The 20,147-nt window shown below is 42.4% G+C and overlaps 3 protein-coding genes across 19 annotated transcripts in view; 2 read left to right on the top strand and 1 right to left on the bottom strand.

Moving 5' to 3' along the window:
• The first annotated feature begins 1,498 nt into the window (after window positions 1-1,498).
• Window positions 1,499-8,257, top strand: LOC135289746 (purpurin). The gene is made up of 6 exons (XM_064403583.1): window positions 1,499-1,576; window positions 2,477-2,594; window positions 4,043-4,179; window positions 5,489-5,601; window positions 6,652-6,864; window positions 8,021-8,257. The coding sequence occupies exons 2-6, from the start codon at window positions 2,478-2,480 to the stop codon at window positions 8,029-8,031; spliced, it is 591 nt and encodes a 196-aa protein (XP_064259653.1). The 5' UTR covers window positions 1,499-1,576; window position 2,477; the 3' UTR covers window positions 8,032-8,257.
• Window positions 8,258-10,697: 2,440 nt separating this feature from the next.
• The window catches only part of IDUA (alpha-L-iduronidase), a 46,532-nt gene continuing 37,082 nt past the window's right edge, over window positions 10,698-20,147 (bottom strand). The window contains exons 8-14 of the mRNA XM_064404829.1: window positions 19,753-19,969; window positions 18,943-19,158; window positions 18,210-18,331; window positions 16,827-16,952; window positions 16,150-16,226; window positions 15,268-15,368; window positions 10,698-13,673 (exon numbers count right to left, since the gene is read on the bottom strand). Coding sequence (XP_064260899.1) covers window positions 13,573-13,673; window positions 15,268-15,368; window positions 16,150-16,226; window positions 16,827-16,952; window positions 18,210-18,331; window positions 18,943-19,158; window positions 19,753-19,969 — 960 coding nt within the window. The 3' untranslated portion in view covers window positions 10,698-13,572. The remainder of the gene's footprint in view (window positions 13,674-15,267; window positions 15,369-16,149; window positions 16,227-16,826; window positions 16,953-18,209; window positions 18,332-18,942; window positions 19,159-19,752; window positions 19,970-20,147) is intronic.
• The window catches only part of SLC26A1 (solute carrier family 26 member 1), a 36,140-nt gene continuing 29,543 nt past the window's right edge, over window positions 13,551-20,147 (top strand). For 14 of the 17 annotated variants that reach the window (XM_064404827.1, XM_064404822.1, XM_064404814.1 and 11 more), the window contains exons 1-2: window positions 13,681-13,807; window positions 14,048-14,148. Coding sequence is in view for 1 of the 17 variants with exons in the window: in XM_064404811.1 (XP_064260881.1) it covers window positions 13,680-13,687; window positions 14,048-14,148 (109 nt within the window). In the remaining 16 variants the exon portion in view is untranslated. Of the gene's footprint in view, window positions 13,808-14,047; window positions 14,149-20,147 lie in introns of all 17 variants that reach the window. The other 3 variants (XM_064404811.1, XM_064404813.1, XM_064404828.1) reach the window with 3 other exon arrangements.

Genomic DNA, 20,147 nt, shown 5'->3' with positions numbered 1-20,147 from the left:
CATAAACTAATCTCTTTTGTTGGAAACAGATGAAGTGATAAGTGTTTGGAAGCCTTCTAATTTACAGAAAACACTGCAGTTTGTTCTCTGTCAAATCCCTGTGTCAGGTTGAAAGAGCATATTTTATATTCTGTGTCAGTCCCTTTAAAACCTAATTGGCATCTAGCTCTGAAGTTCAGTTGAAGAAGTTACTTTTTTGTGACTCTTTAAGTGGCCAAGCAGACCCAGTTACCATGAGCTCATTCCTGTGTGGACTTGCCCAGGCTGCCTCTGAAGACACGCAGATGGCATGAACAGTATAGGTTCATGGGTGAAAAATACCACTGCCTCCCTCCAATGTGGAAGTGGAGGCTGCACAAAGGCCAATTCAAAGTTGCCTCTGGCAGCAAGCAAGGACAGCTTTTTCCAGGCAATGGGCAGCCCTAGACAAGCTGCCTGGAAAGCAGCAGAGTTCACACCAGCTACAGGCAAAGTTGTGTGCTTCTGTTCAAGAAGCCCTGGGCAAGAGGCAGTAAGTGATCACTGGAGCAAGCCCGAAACATCCAGAAGGCTTTAGCCTCACTCTGGAAGTCCAGACTGTTGGATCAGAATCAAAATCTTCAGGACTTCCTTGGCTGACTCCATAGGAATTATAGGGTTGTTCCTGGTGGTTATGTCCAGGCTCCCCAGCACTCAACACACAGTGTAAGGAATAACTGCTAGTACCATCAACTCCTATTTGAATGTCTTAGATCTCCCAAGTGAGCCTGGGAAAAAGAGTTCAGGAGCAACCTTTGCAGTTAGAGAAATTATTTGGGCACTTGAGAATGGCAGGCATGGTTTGCTGCCAAAAGTACTCTTCTAGTGATCTCTGCCATGAAAGGCTACTAGAAGAAATATTTTGGGAAGGAGAGAGTTGTAGTATTTATGTAACTGGAAATGTTGACAAAATTAGCTAGGAAGAATTTACATTAAATTGTTTCATTGCACAGGAGAACTGAGGACTCTTAAGATTCTGATAAGAACATGAAGGCTAAACTGCATTTTTGCACTTTTTTGTCCCCTCCCCCATGTAGGTAATGCATAATGTCTTCCTACTCTTGAAAGGATCACCTTAATTTGATGATGCAGGTATGAGAAAAGCTAATTATGTACCCGCTCCATGCAAGTTGTCAAAACACGTGTCTATGCAGATGCATGTGTATAGCCCAAGTGTTTCTCTAATTAATGCTCTGTGCTTGTTCTCCTAACATGTGCTATAGGCAGAAAGACTTCAATGAGACAAAGCACTGGTACAATCAAATCATCAGATTTATTGGCTTTCTGGGCAGCTTTTTCCATTATGTAAAAGCTGTGTGTGTATTAGTGTAGCAGTCAGACCTACCAGTGTGAGGATTACAGTTGGTTTTTACATAATGGATTATCCAAGATTAAGTGTTTTATTCAGGCACACGAGCAAAAATAACCAATTAGTGACTTTGCAGATTCCTTATTTAAAGGGAGCTGGAGGGCAATTGACACAAACCCCTCCTGCTACCTGCAGTTCAAAGACTGAAGCAGAGTAGTCTCAAGGATCTCCAACATCACTACTCAGCAGGTAGGTCTCTCTGCAGCAGAGGTGGATCAGACTGGAATATCTTGCAGCAGGAAAATGCAGCTTGCATGGCAGCAGCTAGGAACAGCCTGGTGTAGCTGCATGGGTGTTTGGGCTCTGGGTTGGTAGCTCAGCTTGGATGGTGCTGACAAGTGTTAGACAACTGTTTTATCTTAGCATCAGGACAGGTATTCTGTGTCAAATACTCTGCAAGGATGTATCATGAAGGTGCTCTCTTCCTGAAGTCTGAGAAATATGCTGGGATATGGATGAGGTGGGATACCCAAGGAGAAAAACAGCCATGGGCACCTAGCTGTTGTGCTGAAATGACAGATCAAGCCTCTAGAAAATTAGTATTATTTGTCATGTCATGAAGGAGTGATCAGAAGGCAGCCAATACCAAGGTGCTTTATGCCATTAGAGTAGGCACCTAGTAAAGGCCTGTTTTAGTGAGCAGAACTGGTTGCAAAGACAGCTTTGCTGGCTTGAAAGCAAAGTGGACGCTCACTGTGAAATAATTAAAAACAACATCTTTACAATATACAGTGCTTTACCAGAGCTCATCAGAACATTTTTCTTCCTGTGAAAACAAAATTCAAAACATTTCAGTTTTTTACCAATTCTTACTGACCTTATCCATAGTCTGGCTTGATTTATAATAGAAAAATAGAATTAATTGCATTACCACTAATGGCAAGCAAAATACTCCTCCAAAGTAGTTGCCATTGATGTTCAGCTTTGGCTGAATTTAGGCACCACAATGACTCAGTATCAGTGGAAGAGCTGGTTATCTACTTAGTATGGAAAGAAACTAGTCTTAAAATGATCGAAATGCATCTGTAGCACTAGCTATCTCCCACCTACTGCATGAAATAATCTCTCATGTTTGCTTTTGTCTTACAGAATGAAATACGCACAGTATGTTTTCCTGGCCTCGGTCTTCTACACTGTTGAATATAGCCTAGCTCAGACCTGTGCAGTGGATTCTTTCTCTGTGAAAGACAATTTTGATCCAAAAAGGGTAATTACAGTTACTTCAATAGTACATGTGAAGAAGCTTTACATATAAACTGTTTTTCCAGATTATGTGCTTTGTTCATCTAAAGGGGTTCTTCACCAAAAAGCTAACTTCTTTCATATTGTGTGTTGCTGATGCTGTTCCTGTAGTTTTCTCAGTACTGCTTAACCTTCTGAACATTACAGTAAAACTGGCCTTGAAAGCCAGGGATGTTACTAGAGCTCATAGTCTGTTAGCTTGGCACCACTTTGAACTTTGAGCAGTTCTGTGAAAGGAACAATTTAGTTCCACATCAGAGAGGAAGCTCAAGCCCAAGCCCTGGGGTACTTGCACCCACCACTAGTCATTCTTGGGAGTCATAGCAAATGGAAATCTTACCTAGTCTGGTATGCTGAACACTGACTCCTGTTTAACACATCATTTGTGCTTCTGAGGAGAAAATGAGGGCTAACCTGCTGTTGGAAAGGTCCAGATGTGTATCACTGTTTATGTTAACTAATGGTCAGAAAACACCACAATTCCAGGGGCAGCTGGGAGGTGACGAGCACTTCGTCTATACAAGACTGGCTTTGCTTTGGAAGAAATCATATCTAGGGAGAGCTTTGGGAATATCCCAGTTTTAAAAAGTCAAAACTTTTCTTGGACTCCTGCATTTGGGAGTCATGGCCTTGCAGGCTTAAGCACATAACTTGCCTAACAGATGTCATTAGCTTCACTGAAGAATCAATTTTAACACAGCTAGCTATGCTCTTCTCAGCATTTCTACCAATAATGTTAACTTTTAAGGGTCTTCCTCTCTGTCAGTCACCTCTTAAGATCTTGATTTCATTTTACTAGATACTTCTTATACATTTTCAGGGGTCCATTTTTTGCATGGATGTATCCTTTTCCCTTAATCTCACTCCATTTCTCTCTGTCATTACTCTCCCCAAAATACCCTCTCCTTGTTTTGAGCATGTAGTCATCATTTTCTTTTTTGCTGGGTAGGCCCTTTTCCTCATCAGAGATCAACTGTGGCCTGTGGCAGTCACAAAGATTCTCTCCAGCCAGCTTGCAACAGTTTTTGTACCTGCAATTTGATATTATTGAACTTGGTATGGTATTCCATGGAAGAGAAAGGGCTTGAACAGGAACAGGGAAGAACCCGTCTGGCTCTCAGAAGATGTGTTAGGATGCAAGATGGTTTTGATGTGGGGTCACTGTGACAGGAATGTCTCACTTCACAAGGACTGCACACACAGAGCAGTGCAGAGCTGCTAGACCCACTTCTTCTGGCACAGAGGCAAGGGTTCCGCAGGCAGCTCTGCAGCATCTGTGCTACATTCCCTCCCAAACTCAGACTGGCTTTTATCAGGCAGTGGGGAGTTAGAAAGGCACTTTGATCACAAAATTGTTTTTGCGTTAATCTCGCGATGGTGGCTAATGCAGATATTAATACACTTTCATGACAGTATGCAGGGAAATGGTATGCCCTGGCCAAGAAGGATCCAGAAGGCCTTTTCCTTCAGGACAACATCTCTGCTGAATACACTGTGGAGGAAGACGGCACAATGACAGCGTCCTCCAAAGGCCGAGTGAAGCTTTTTGGGTGAGCTCTTTTGACTTTCAGCTCTAGCTGCTGTCATGAGGTACAGGATGAGGGGGACATGGGTGATGATCTACCCTGAACACAAAACATGGCTGGGGAAAAGCCTTCAGCAAAAAGGAAAGCTTAGCCAAAGTATTAGATTAGAAGCTAGAGGTTAGACACCTTTGAGCCCTGAGACTCTTCACAGCCTGGATCAGGTTTGAGTCTGTCACAAGACTACTGCATAAAGTTAACAATTAAGTAAAATCTTGATTGATGGAATGCTTAGATAAATTAATTGCAATCAAGTAAAGGAGCTAATGAAGGCTGTCAAGATGCAAGATTTCTAAGGAAAACCTGTGGTTCACTCTTAGATGTAATTGCAATGCCTGAATGGACAGATGGCAGGAAGCTTAGAGTTTTGCCTGTTGGTCATGATTACTACAAGGAATTACAGCATGTAAAGAGATTAAACAGTCTTCTGACTACAAAAGAGAAAATCTGTGGCTTCCAATATGCTAGCAGTAGCAGGTGGCTATGAACCTTGAACATCTTAACAGTGCAGCACTCCAAGATATTTTGGGAATGGGCAAATAAGGTTTTGCAGGCATGCCATGCTGTGCAAGGGGGAAGATGCCTGAAAGGACTCTTAAGAAAACAAGTGGGATCTCAAGGCTGTTGTAAATTTTATTTCTGCAAAGGCAGGATAAGAGGAAGCCCAGCCTGAGCAGGGAAGGGAATGAAGACCCTTCCACTATCTCACTAATCCAGGTAATGTTTGACAAACAGTGTTGAAATGTGGATGGCATTCAAAGAAAACAGATACCAAACAGAGAAGGGCATTGGAACAAATGGACACCCACAGGTTTCTCAAAGGCTCTGTGACAGCTTTTCACCAGCTTGGCAGAGGAGCTGTAACTATTGCTTTGTGTGTAACAAACATTCCTGTACCCATATTGCCAGGAAGGGATAGACAGGAGACAGCCAGCTCCCTGCTTCTTCCTGGGGCACAGCTACTGACCCCAGAAGAGCCCAAATGCAGATGAGCTCACCCTGCAGACTGCTAGAAACAAGTCAAGAAACAACATTCATTATTGTGCTTGGTGGCTGTCTACTTGTACAGAAATGGGTGGCAAGAAGCTTACTGAACTAAAGAACTGCAGAAGGGTCAGGGCACTGCCCCAGCCACAGCATAGCCATACAGCGGAGTTGGGGATGAAAGGCCATGCCCATGCCTGAGGCAGTCGTGCCCAAGCCCCGAGTGAAGGACACCCATTTGAAGTTCTTATGCTACCAGGTTTTAGTTTGAATCTTATGGATCTCGTTGCAGTTTCTGGGTGATCTGTGCTGACATGGCAGCTCAGTACACGGTACCTGACCCAACCACTCCAGCAAAAATGTATATGACCTACCAGGGACTAGCCAGCTACCTCTCCAGTGGTGGTGAGTTAAATTCTCCAGCCCCCTGATGCTTGTCAATTGCTTACAGATGTCCAGATGTGTGTTTCCACATATAAGCAGGAAAAACAGCTCAGCTCAGATTGCTCCCACTAAACATCCTTTTGGGGGTCATGCTTTATCCAAGCAGTGCATTTTATCTCCACAGAAAGGGCAGCATCCAGAGACTCCCACAGATCCTTCTTATACACTATATATGTTAACAAGGAGGCTTACAGGAATTGTGCCACACAAAATGGGTTCTGTACAGCCAATTGTGGTGTTCAGCCTAGGAAAGCCCTACTTCCTGGGGCCCACTGTGGGCATTATGGAAGTGCTGAGGTCAGTCACCCCTGTACTCCTCATAGCTAAACAGAGGAAACATGTAGACTCACACCTGCACCCCAGCAACAAGACACATTTCTCCTCATATAGACATAGCTGGACTCAAAGAAATTGAGATGTTAACTCAAGTGCACCTTTCAGCAACTGCTCATGTTGAACCTTACACACCCTTCAAAGCCCATCCTTTGTGTCCAAGCCTCCCATAGCTGCAGTTCCTCAGCTGTGGAAGCTGGGGAGGACTTCTAAGGTGTAAGAAAGAAGTACATCCCCTTAGTACTGGCAGATAAGCCATACCAAAAAGAACTAAGTAGAGCAAGGCTAGAAAACAGGAGGAATGTTTTACTGAGGCTTCCTGTATGGGAAATGTAATCTATACTCTATGTCCTTCCTTCTACCATGCTTGAGGAAGAAACACAAAGAGGTATTTTGTCATTGAAAACCTAGAAAGTCTTAGTCCTCCTAATACCTTTAGCATAAGAAACAAAAGGTGAAAATGCACTGAGCATTGTGGGGAAAATTATTGTCTCAAGATGCCCTGTGTTTGTCCCAGTTCTTCCCCTCATGGCAAGGAGATAAGCTGGATGTATGACATGATTATAGATCCTTTGGAAAGCTATTCCCGCCATATGGAGTTTGCCACCTCCCTGCTGAAGGATCCACCTCTGCTCTGTTGTGCCCGCTGTGACAAGCCTGTGTGTTCTGTTATTTCAGGGGATAACTACTGGGTGATTGACACTGACTACGATAACTATGCCATCACCTACGCCTGCCGCAGCCTGAAGGAGGACGGCTCCTGTGATGATGGCTACTCCCTGATCTTCTCACGCAACCCCCGCGGCCTCCCCCCGGCCATCCAGCGCATTGTGCGCCAAAAGCAGGAGGAAATCTGCATGTCTGGCCAGTTCCAGCCTGTGCTCCAGTCAGGTACTTCGGGCTAATTAGCAAACTCACTGAGTTGCACAGTAGGTGATTACATTTGCTGTTAGTGTGACAGCACTACAGCAAAGGCAGCTATTCTTTTTTAGCAACCTTTTCCTCATGTTAGATCTAATAGGAAAAGAGCTACAAAGGGAAACCATACAAGAACAAGAGCCTGCTACAGGCTGGTTCTGCAGCCTTAAGATTGCTACTTACTGGCATCCTGTGTGTTGAAACTGGTACACTACCAGATGAAGATCAGCCTTGTTACTGCAGTAGACAGACAGGGAGGGATGCAACTGATGTTTCTACACTTGGAAATGCTTGTCTTGGCCACTTGCATAATAGCATCTTACCTTGGGTCCATGCAGTATCCTCCAGGAAAAGATTAAAAGGTGCCTCCAGGAAGGACCACTCTCACACAGTTCCATCATGACTTGTGTCCTGTGTGGTCTGCATACAGGGATGAGGGGCTCTAAGCAGCATGTCTGACTGTGTCAGCTGGCAGTGGGAGTCAGCAGTTGCTCCACATACATGCAAACAGACCATGTCTAAAACCCATTTTGGGAACATTTTTCTGGAGGTACAGGAATTGATCTTCTAGTTCAAATGCTGCTCATGAAATAGGCAGACACATTTTTAGGGCTCTGCAGAAGGCAGAAATTCTTCTTTGTTGGCAGCTGAGCACTCACACTCTTCACCACCTCACTACCTGGCCTGGAAGTTGAGCCTTTACTAAGCCATGTAACACGTGTTCTGCACTGTGGGACAAGGAATGGCAGCTAAAACCTCCTGCACTGCACTGTTATCAACCAGTCCTCCACTACTGGCATCAATCAAGGCCATGGGCATGGCGTGGGCATTCCTGCCCCATGCCCCTTTGTACTGCTCCCTGTAGCAGAGGGAAGGCAGCTGGGGCATGGCTGGGTCCCCAGAAAAGCCGAAAGCCCATGGCTAGCTAGGAAAGGCTGCCTGTGCCTGTGCCAATAGACAGGGAGAAATGCAAACAACAACTTTTGCACCCTGCATCCTAGTCTTTTACTGTGATTCAAAAGTGCCCTAGGAAGGTTGTAGTTATAGCTTCCAGTGCAGACCTAATGGCTGTTAAAGCACTTTGCAAATTTACTTGCACAGACTAAAGTTTACTTTTCTTTCTTTCCAGGGGCCTGCTAAAAGTACGCTTCTGATCCTATCCTTAAGCACAGAAACCAGACCTCTTGGTCTTGAAGTTGCCACTCAACTAATAATAAAAAAAAATCATAGTATGGAATAGTGTGTTTTACCTGAAAAACACATGAAAATATTGGGGGATCTTTAAACAGTGTGCAATATAATAGTGATATTTGAATTTTCAAGGGAAGACCTAATGTGGCATTTGTCAATAAATGTTTTTGGAAAAAAGGCACCTCTGAAACTGGTTTTTATTGCCTGTTGCCCTGTCTGTTGGGGAGCAGAAGCACTGAGGATGCTCCCAGCACAGGTGGGGCAGCGTCACTGCCCAGCACTGAACAGGGTGGGCAGGGCGAGGATGGTGAGAGGGGCACATCCCCTGACTGGGCTGATTGTCAGACAGCAGCATGGTGACGGTAAGTCTGGGATTCCCCCAGAAAGTCCGGGCAGCAAGGCACAGGACAGTATGCAGGCACATCAGTGAGATGGCTCCAGGACTCAAGAGAACGTCTGAGGCAGGGCTGCCTGCAGCAAAATTCCCAAGGGGAGAACCACAAATGCAATAAAACAGATGCTACTTTCAATAACACTGGACAATGCTTTAAATGAGCAGGTGCTTGTCTTTATAATGGCATTAACAGTAATTTGCTCCTGCCTTCATAATCCAGGTTTCAGTATCTGAAAGGTATAAAACTGAAAGATACAGAATAGAACTGCGTTTAGTGCAAAGAATTTCACAGACAGAGAAAACCAAGAGTACTTGGAAATCTCCATGTAGAAAATGGGAGTCAGCATTACTGACACGTATTTCCCACTGCTTTTAGTAAAATCACATTCATCTTGTGTTTCCTAATAATAAAAATACCAGTCTAGAAGACCCCAGTATCCTGCTGAACCCTACAGTTTATCAACTACACAAATTTTTACAAGTTATACTTACGAAGCACAGAGGTAAGACCAAACTGAACAGACCCTACTCCTGAGGGCTCCAAAAGGTGTGTGGAACAAAGCTGATGTTAACTGAAGACCTTCAGAGCACTACACTGTTAAACAGCTTCCATAAGATGCTTGCACAATCATATCCACAGTAACCAGACAGAGTATAGAAACCAAAGACCAGAGACACTCTCCAGGACCAGAGACATTATTCCAGGGATGCAGTGAAGTCTCAAACTTGTATTTCCCAGGATTTCCTGGCAATACTCGTAAGGCTCTCAACCTGCTTGAACAAATGTGTCCTTTACTCTTCAGGTCTAGGGAAAGCTATCCTGACAGAGAACAAGATTGGGAGCTACTACCTAAAGCTAAGGACAGCAACAGAGGAGCACTAGCACGCAATGCTAACAAAACCCCACACAGACAGAGAACTACTCAGTGTTGAAAAAATATCAGCCTTTTCTGCTGGACTAAGTGCAAGGTCAGTGCATTGATTGAATGTTCTCCACTTCCACCCTTCTCCCAGCAGGAAGTATTGGGGTGGAATCTGTGACCTTAGGACTTGTATAACAACTGATTAGACAGCACTAACCCTTAGCTGAAGGAGCACAAGGAGCAAAACTGTCAGACCAATATTACCAGTCTTAGAGAATTGGGATTTTTAATGTCTATGGTTATACTAACTGTATGACCACAGCAGATGAGAGTTGTAGCAAGAAGATACAATAAACATGCAGGACCCAGTGCATCCTTATTGTGCTTGGTGTAGTCTGTCCAGACAAGATAGGCAGTGAAATTCCTCCTTAGCCACATGAGGCAAAGCCTGCAGGATCATAGAAACACAGAGGCAATTCTGGTTGAATTCACCATAGAGTTCACATGGTCCAGGAATTGTACTTGGGGGATCATGTCTCCATCAGGACCACAAGCAAGTCCTCATTGTATGATGTGGTAAGTTAATGAACAGATGGTACTTACATCATACACATTTCTCTCTAATGACTGCAGGAAATGTGAAAGACAAGGTAGGCTAGGGCAGGCAGTCATGAGTGTATGCTGATGAGACTTACACTTCTCTTGAACTTCTGTTGAGTTAAACATGAAACATCGCAGGTATATCTAGAGGCAGACAACTTCTGTCTGCTGTTTGAGCTGGTTCATGAAAAGCAGTCTATTATTCCTGAGTTTTAAGTGTGTGTATAGGTCCCAAGTAATAATCTCTGTCCTGCACAAACTTTCCACTAACAAGACAAAATAAAAAAATTGTTTATTCATTAAAAGGACTGTTGTTTTGTCCTCAGAAGGTCCTTTAGTGCTGGCAGAAAGACTATGACTGCGCAACAGCAGGAGGGACCCTGCAAGGATATTGTCCTTCACACACCAGTGAACCTCCTCCAGCAAGGACACGGCAAGTCCTGAGATCAGACGCTGTAGTACCACCTTGAAATTGACCAGTTTTTCCTGAGTTGCAGTAAACTGAAGCAATCTGTGCATTTAAGTTTCTACTTCAGCCTTGACATTTTTTATGCTTCAGTTATATGTAATGCTGGAATTTCCACAAGTCGAGCTATTTTACCCCTTGTGCTGGCAGCCGCAGCAAGCAGCTGCGTGGTACTTGGTTGCTGGCTGGAGTTAAAACATGACAGTCCTTGAGAACAGTCTTTACTTTGCAAGATTAAGTTGAGTTGTAAGCAGTTTCTACAACACAATGATCAGATCTTGTTTTGACAGGGTTCATGTGAAAGATTAATAACCAGTTTTATTTGCTCTCACAAAAGATGGTAACAAATGTAGCATATACACAATTAAACAATGTAAAATACTCAGTTGAAAGGTTCTTTCAGTTGCAAAATGGTTATAGTAGCCTCACAAGCTTTTGTTTGAAGCGCAGGCAAACAATACCATGTTGCAGTTGCAGTTACATATACTTATTTGGATTAATGAACAGCAAAAGACATACATGAGCACTCTGCAGCCTTGCTTTGGTTATGATACTACAGAACTACTAAGCACCTGCTATTCACACCTGGTGCTATGGATACTTGGCACTTCTGAAAATTCAAACTGTAATCGGGGGCTGATCACTACATGTAACAGAGGAGACTAGTTAAACATGCAATTTTGGAAACACTATCAGAGTCAGCAACAGATGGTTACAGAAATCTCAAGTTTCAAGTAGTAAATAGCGTTTTTCTGTAGACATTAAATGATAAAAAAAGAAAACGCCATTTCAAAAACTTTTATAATTTGTTAGAAATAAACTCATACCTGGAAATACCAACTTCTCTTCTCTCTGTAATTGTTAATACATGCTCATTTCTTAAAGGAATGAGTTTATATCATAGCAGCAAAGAAGATTTTCAGAAGAAATCTTCTATTTTTCATGGTTTGCACATTTATATATTTTCATCCCTGCATAAGAAAATCAATACTATTCACTACAGCTAAGTTTCTTCTTTTTTCTTTTTTTTTTCTTTTTTTTTTTTTTTAATACACCTGTAACTAGTACATAGTCCTTGGTTTGATAACGACCGCTATATTCTGATTGCCAGGGTGGGAACATTTTAAAGCAGAAGGTAGGACATTTACTCAGGTAGGACATTCTAACACACTAAACTGTCTACTCAAGTTCTTACATCTTCTCTTGTTCCAGACACACTAAAATCTCTCAACACCCTATACTTAGTATTTCCCTAAATAATTTTATTTGTTTTTCCACCTCACACTAGCAAAACAACATGTGTTAACTGCTAGATTTTAGTTAACTGTGTACATTGGTTCTTCACTCAGGGGCAATTATCAAGTTTAAAATGTATTTTTACTACCTCCATCCAAGCAGAATGTCTCAGTAACTTTCCTTAAATTGAGAGGGTTTTCAATTCAGTAGGACCCATGGCCCTTTTCTGTTCCACCTGTTTGGACAAGGAATTGGAGGACTAGGATATGACAAGTGCCCTTATTAAACATCAAATGAGGCAAGAAATATTTCATCTGAATTCTGTGATAGAATAAATCTTTTAAGGCTAATTTTCAGTAAAAGCACTTGAACAAGTAACCAGCAAGTAAGGAGATACAAGGCCACATTTCACATGCACTGACTTTTTACATATGTTTCTTTTCTGTGCTGTAAGAGTCCAGGGTATTTGAGGTAGTTCAGCTCTCTCCTACTGTGCAAACTTGGGCACTTCTTTTTTTCTGAGACCTGAATGTTTCATCAAATATGCAGTTTTTGTTGTTATGTTGGTGAGGTGGCTGATGTCAGCAAAGAGAGCAGTAGGGGATTTGTTTGTGTGACAAAGTCACTCCTCTTATGGAAAACACTCCAGCTGTTTTCACTGGCATTATCCTTCTCTCTGCAAGCCTGTTAAAGGCACAGCTCAAACTGTGCCAGTTGTGAAAAGGGAAGAATAAAGCAGGACCCCTGCAATTTCAGGGAACTTTGCTGTTTACATAAAGTGTTTGGCACCTGCAAGCACAGCCAGTGGTGATCTGTAGCCTGTGATCTAGGGCTATCACACGCTTGTGCACATGCTTTGCAAAGCACAGGAGCTCAAACTGTTCTTTGTTAATTTCCTAAGTGTCCTAAGTAGTAGCCCCACTACATTCAAGAGTGTGCTGTCCTGTCACATGAAAACTCAAAAGGCTCTAACTAGTGTTTCAGCTTTCTCCTGGCCATGCAGAGCTGAGTGACCACTTACAGTCTGTGAGGGGAGGTGTTAGCTCTAAGGGCTGAAGGACACCAGGCTAGGTGACAGCAATGGAGAGAAAGAGGGACTTTCAGGTTTAGAGCCTCTATCACAAAGAGGCAGTAGCTGATGGCCAAAGTGCAAACAGGTGACTTGAGCAAAAGCACAAAAGAGAAAGGGCATGGAAGTTTGGAGGCTAGGGTTTTCTGTGCCTTCTCCCCTCTGAGAATGAGTTGATACCCCTGTCTCTGCCTAGGAGAAACAGCTCTGGCATCCATGTAATGGTCAGAAATACTTAGAGAGCTGGGTGGAAACCCCTCTGTGAGAGAGTGAAAAACCTCATACACCTGAAGACATGGCAAGCATTCTGAAACAACCCACTGTAACTAACCAGCCAAAGGAACGAAGGGATCCTTTACTTCATGCTCTGAGTGTGTCTTGTTGGTGTGCACTTTTCCATCAAACCATAAAGTCAAGACAGACTGGCAGCTAAGGCAAGCAGTTCACTCTCAGACAGGTCCTCCATGTGCCTTTGCTACCATGCTCACCCACACAGTGAAGCCATGGTTCTGTTCCTGCTACAGTTTGCGACCTCTATAAATCTTAACTTGCCCTGGCCATTAGCTCAGTGAAAAAAGGGGAATAATAAATATGCATTCCCATAATTCCTAGTTACCAGGCTGAATCCCCATCCTATAGCAGCCTCTCACCAATTGTGTTGGCAGTTGTGCTTGTTTGATAATGCTGTCTTTTGTGCTGTGAAGAGTTAACAGGGGCAGTAGCTTCTAAATTGTGTTTCTAACTTCATCAGGTCGTTTCCATACGCCCTCCTCAGCCTGGGAGGAGTTTATTTTTCTGGGGAGTTGTCATTTGCAAGGAACATACACCACTCTGACACCAATCCAGGCACCACTCTTCAGCATCACTTGAAAGCTTCAATGTACCCCACAGGAAGAGAGGACAGGCCCGCCTTCCCCCAGTAGTCAATGGCACGCACTCTGTAAAAGCCGGAGACTGATCTTCCTGCAAATGAAAAGGTTAGAAATGGTCACTGTGAAACTCTGACACCTGTGGTACTGGGAGGATGTGAAGCAGGCACTACTCCTGTAAAATGCAGATTCGTGGAACAGGCTGGGGAAATCAGTTCTGCACCCTACGTAAGTGTGTCTGTGCCTGTCTGATTAAAAATTTTAACAAATTCCTCATAGCCAAGTACTGACTTTTTTATCTTGTTTCACCAAGGATGTCCTCTCTACTTAGTAGGATTAGCAAGTACAGCTAGAGGACTGCTTTCCCACAAGTTCCTTTGGAAGAAGGCTGCGACATCTGCAACACACAATTGTAATTTCCTTTTTTTTCTGACTTACTTTTCTGCCTGAATTTTGCCTTTGGAACAGGTTATGTGGGGACAGGTTCAACAAAGAAGCAGAACAAGAAGTACGCAGGCTGACTGAAAACCCTCTGCTCTACTCAGGAAGCAGCACTGCTTACTTTAAAGGTATGTGAGCTGATCTTCTGTGGTTCTGCTGCTTTTTATGCTTATCCTGTGATCAAAGAACACAGCTTTCCCTAGCAGAATCTTTGAACACACAAGCAGTATAAATTTGGGAGTATTTTATCAAATTAATTGATTTTTATATGTGTTTTAGTGGTTTTATTCTAGGAAAAAAAAAAAAGAATGCTAGAAATAATGGGTAAGGAGGAAGTTCCTAGCAATAAGGACTGCTGAGACATGATATTTTTTCAAGCAGTCTTTTTTATTGCTGTTGGTTTTGAAACAAATGACTGAAACTGGTATATAATATTATAATATGGCAATGAATAATAATTTCAGACATTTTTCATAGCCATGATTTACAGTCTTTGCATGCCTGTGCAACCCTAACATTGCAATTATAGCTCTGAACTTTTATTAAGCCACCACTGCTGATGTTAAAGACTTTTGCAGGGTAAGAGTCTTTAAGCCCTTGTTTCTGGTAAAAACATCTCTCAACCACTTTTTAATAGCATCACTACAAGCAAGGTTTATCTGTGTTTCACTCAGCTCTCATCAGTGCTTATTATCAATGTTTGTTGGATGATCATGTTGCAGACTAGACAATATTTGATTAAAAAAGAAAAAAACAAAACAAACAACAAAAAACCAACAACAACCACCCTCCACCTGCTGATAAACAAAAAAATACCCAAATAAAACATCAGTATCTTCCTTCACTTGGATGTTTCATCTAAGCAATCATTTATTGCAAGGCCTGGTCATGGTTTTTTGTAGTATTTTTTGTTATCATTTTGTATTTTTTACACCAGCTACAAAAGTGCTCCTTAATTTCTCCAGGACCTTGCCAGGCCTGCAGCTCAGTGACTGGCTTTTGTGACAAGTAATTACCCATGGCATACTACTAATGTCCTCATAACTACTTGTTGATTGCTGCTTGTCCTTGACAGTAAGTCTCTTACTAAGAATATGATCCTAAACAAGGGGATGCACCCTTATTTGTGAGGGACTGTGTGTTACTAGCAAGTTACCTACCTTCAGTAGTTACTAAACAATGGTTCACACACTCATGAGTGGCAATATCACATGACAGATTACCTAATGTGAGTATTCTTGCCATACCTGGACTGTAGACCCAGAGAGTGAATATTGTGTCTTTGGCATTAATCCGCTGATACACTTTTCCATCTGATGAGAATTCCACTTCAAATGTCTTTATACACCTAGAAAAGAGAACCAGAGAGGTTTGTAATGTGTGATAATGATGATAATGTGTGAACTATCAAATAGTATGAAAAATCAGGGCTATTTCAACAAGAAGGACATAAGAAATGTTCAGTTGAGTCATGCCTACCAAATGTAGGATGGAAGAATCAGGGCTCCAACAGCCCTCAGAAAAACACCTGGACTGACTTGCTGCTTTGGGTATACACAGCATCACAAAATGTCATGCATCTTTCACTCAGACAGCAGGGTTATCAACAATGAAGAACCTAGGGAGACTGGCTTGAAAAGTATCTAAGTCACTACTTCCTGAGGCAATAATCTGTTTGTACAATGGATCATCTTTCAGAGTTCACCTACAGAGGGTTTCCACTTGAGTCCAGCTTGCTGAAGAAACCAACTGGAGGTTTTCTCTTCCAGTTCACATCCCTTACAGAGATGTGTAAAATCCCACTTAGGCATCTGCTGGTAATATAACTATTACCATGCATCTTCCTGTCTGGTATGCTGAATAGAATACCCTCAGAAATGTCCCTGAATGCTGGTGACCAACAGGCAGATCCCTTTGATCAGGCAGCAAATTAGGCAGGGCTGCTCTTCACAGTTTGTGCACACAGGTCCTACAGTTCATTTTTTCATACAAAATTCATTATATGTGCAGTGCTTCTTCTATAAAGAAGCAACGTTTCATTAATTTTTGAACTCTGTAGGGCCTGTGGAAACTTAGGAAATAGTATGTTGGTAACTCATTTTCATCAATTTTATTTTAAAGCTACTTACTTTGACTTAACACAGTCATCATCCCACAGCACAATGACCTGCCCCTTTGTGAGAGGGATCAAACGAACACCAGTCACCTGTCCAAAAACACAAGCCCATGTAAAAAATCTGTACAAACCAATCAGCAAGGTCAAATTTCTGTGTTCATCCTTCATTACTAATTATTTGCTTTGATTTTTTTCCATTGAGATCAGGTGTAAAACCAAAATTCTTGGCTCAGTAGTTTTTTGCAGCCTATGTCTCCCACTCATCAGCCCTGCAGAGGACCTTGAGAGGCTCTGGGTACCATGATGAACATGAGTGAGACTGAATGAGCAGATACAGATGTCTAATATGGCAGCCATGATTCCATTTTAGCTTTAGTTGTCAATTAACTTATCAATCCTTGTAGCATACCATGTGATTTTTGAAGAGATACTGCACTTTGCAGTACTGTTTTATGAATTTCCCACCATGGGAACTTCCAGTCATCTTAGTGATGGCTCCTATCATTTGCTATGTAGTACTTTATCTTGAATTATATCTTTGAGAGTATTCTCATCAGAAGAGAGGAGAATTGTTTATTTACTAATTCTTACACTTTTAACAATAAATGAACTCAAATGGTCTTCTTCTAAGATTTAAGGCAGGAAGCAGTTTCAGTTTTGATGTATCTAATGGTAGAATACAAGACATACTTGATCAGGAGCTGATCTGGGTCTTGCACAGACGTGGATAAGAAAGACTGAGGGAACAGGAAAGTCTTGCTTCAGTGTCAGGATGCCAGCTTCAGGAAATGGGAATGGACCTGTTACCAGTGGGTTCTGCAGAGCCAAAGAATAGCGTTGTGAAAAATCTTTCATTGCAGCACTTAAAGACCAACTGTTAAACCAGTTGTAAAGTGCCTGTGTATTTACTTTAAGACTCTAAATTTCCAATAGAGCTGGTACTGCTAATGCTTACAGGCATCAAAGTTCTCTACACTGAGAGACTTTATACTCACCTGTTTTCCAGGTCTTCAGGAAACAGAGGGTTTGTCCATCTCACAAGCTGGGTTGATCACAAATGCCCTTAGGCACAATCTGTCACTTCTGTAACCTCCCTTGCATGCCTTTCAGGCTAGAGGTCTTTACAAACCATGGTCCCATCTCTCTCCAGTACGCAGAGCAAGCTACTGCTAGCTACAACAGCTACACAGCTGGTCTCTGGGGATGAGGCTGTACCAGACAGCCAAGAGCATCTAAAATCTTGCTGCTGCCCTTTTTAAGGAAGAGCTGATGTCTCCTACAGTATCCCAACACGCCTTACCAACAGTCAGTTGTGGTGACTGGGAAGAGAAGCCACAGTACTGATTACCGAAGTCAGAAAGTGAGTACTGTCTGTGGGCCCTGAAGGGGATGAAGATGACCTCCGTTTTTAACCTGGAAGTCTGAATGCATAGGGCAAACTATGGGAGGGAGAGCTGATGTGACAGGCTGCTCACATACAGTAAGTAATCTCTACTTGGCTTTCATCCATAGGGAAGAGAGGACTTCTCAGAGAAGACTGACTCCTTAATTATCTCTATGGTACATTCAGCACTAGTGAAGATGAGGGCAAACTGCCAGTCTCCCTGTGAGCCCCTCAAGTTTTCTGAACTTGCACTGGGCAGTTTTCACCTCAGGGAGGTGAGGCTTGTTTTCTATTATTAAGGGGGTTCATTTCAACTTTCTAATGCAGCAATTTGGCCATTCTCTAATGCCCATAATATACACAGGGCCATGTGACTTACTTGGGGAGATGGAACAGAAAGTCTCAAAGCCCACTGAAGATTCAGAGAGAAGGCAGAATTTCCCCAAGAGCAACTGTGCCTCCTTATTTTATGGGTAGGTCCAGAGTGAAGAGGTTGTATAATGCAAACACAAAGGCATAAGTTGTGCATGAGATACATTTTCCTGCAGGACCGCAAGTGAATTTTTGTGTGTGTGTATATGAAAAGTGAGTGACTGTGGGCTAAGGAAATTTTTGTTACAGACCTGATTTGTTGTCTTTTTCACAAGCACTTTACCCATACAACACTTCAAGCAAACACATAATCACACCTCGGCATCCCTTATTTGCTGGAACTGTTCTGGAGAAGGAAAGTCAGGGCTTCCTAGGTTCTTCCACTTCAGATAGGGATTGGTTTGGTTGTTATCCATGTAATATGTCACATATACCATCTCTGTAGAAGATGAGACAAACAAAAGAAGCAAACTCTTTACTTGGATTTAAAGATTAACAAGAATAAATTTAGCAGGTATGTAAGTCTACCTTGTCAAAAGTGATTTCGGCACTTTGGAGCCTGACTTCCACTGGGAAGTCCCATGGCTAGCACTCTCATGAGGCTGTACAATTTACATTTGCCAAGTTAACATTACAAACTACTACTTCCACAACCAGTACCAAAATCCTCTTTTTGTATGCATTTGTTGGGTAACTGCATCAGCTGTGCAATTGTGTGTTCATGTTGGCTGTCTTGGAGTCATCTCATCAAGGAAATTGCTGCCTGACAATATCCAGACAAGTACACTGAGATCAGCAGTTTTCCAAAAAGGTAGCACTTGGAAGTTGCCATTAAAGGCAGGGTCAAAATGTAGGCATTAGGAATGAACCTTTTAAAGAAGGACACCATTATATCTCAGAAAATCTAGGAGTGCACAAAAGATGACAGAGAAAGCTAGAAAATTAATTTCACTCTTGCGACAAAAGGCAATTCAGTAGAAGTTTTCCAGTTGTTTTTCCATCTGTCTTAAAGATGACTTAACATGAGCTGTCTACATGATATTTGTTTACCTCTATGTTTAGGGAAATGGGTGGCATTCATTATGACACTGCTGATGTTGGATGAAGTCCTGTTATCCTCACTTGAATACATCAGTACTGTAGCTTGCCAGCTGTCTGAGGGCTGTGTCTCACTTGGGGTGTGCACAGATGCCAGCACACCAACTGTGCTGTTTTGAGCACTTTCATCTCCACTGATCTTCACTTCAGCAAAAATCTGCTTTTCTCCTTTAAAAAATGTGACAATTGTAAGCATCGCTGTTAGTCAGTCCTGTGTCAGAAACTGCAGGGTCAAAGCATGCAAACAGATTGAGCATAGGTTGAGCTATGTTCTGCCTTATTTTACCAGTTACAGCCTTCAGTCAGATTTATTTCACAACAGCAGAGTATGTACATACTACAGCAGTTCTTATGCTTAGCAGTTCAGCTAGCAACATGCAAACAGGTGACAGTGAATGAAGTTCTCCCTGTAATATGCTGCATGAGTCTTCCAGCTACAGGGATTTCTTAAAGACAGTTGCAGCCTGATGGGATGTACCCCTTGCATCACAAGAGGGAAGTACCAGTCAACAAAAAATGGGTGGTTGGCACACATAGAGTATAAACAAAGCAGTAAATTATATCAAACAGATAACAGACTCTCAGGAATATTTTCTGAGCTATCAATCTGTCTGAGGAAATGAAGTTTCATTTTCTTAAAACAGCCAGTAAACAGTAAGTAGGGGAACTCATGCATTTATGAATAGTGAGATATCTGGAACTACCTTTCTTAGGCTGGAAGCTTCCAGGGAAGAGGGGTTATTGAGGTGCTCTTTACTATACCTAGCAGTGCCAGCAAGCCCATGGCAGTCAGCACTGGCTTCCGCACCATCTGGACATGGGGTGGCTTTGTGTTGTTCATCTGAAAACGCGCTGTCAGAGTCCGCTGGGTGAAGTAATGGGGGTAGTAGCTCAAGAAGGCATTGTCATTGCTCAGCAACGAGTAGTTGATGGTGTTGTTGGCTTTGGAAATGAGCAAGTTTTGGTGCTGGATGATTATCTGCAGAGTCATAGAGAAAATGAACCTTCACCTTGTAGAAAAGCTAACAAACATGCAGTAGTCCCTGGGTTTTTTTTTAATTTTACAGCATTCTGTAAAGAACTGTTACTCTGCCTTTTAGAAAAGAGTGAAGAAAATAACTGTTTATCTTAAGTCTTGAACAACTGTACTTTAGGTA

Source organism: Passer domesticus, chromosome Z (genome assembly GCF_036417665.1).
Source record: "Passer domesticus isolate bPasDom1 chromosome Z, bPasDom1.hap1, whole genome shotgun sequence".
Taxonomy (NCBI): Eukaryota; Metazoa; Chordata; class Aves; order Passeriformes; family Passeridae; genus Passer; species Passer domesticus.
Note: the sequence above shows the minus strand (reverse complement) of the source record. Positions and strands in the feature narration are given on the sequence as shown.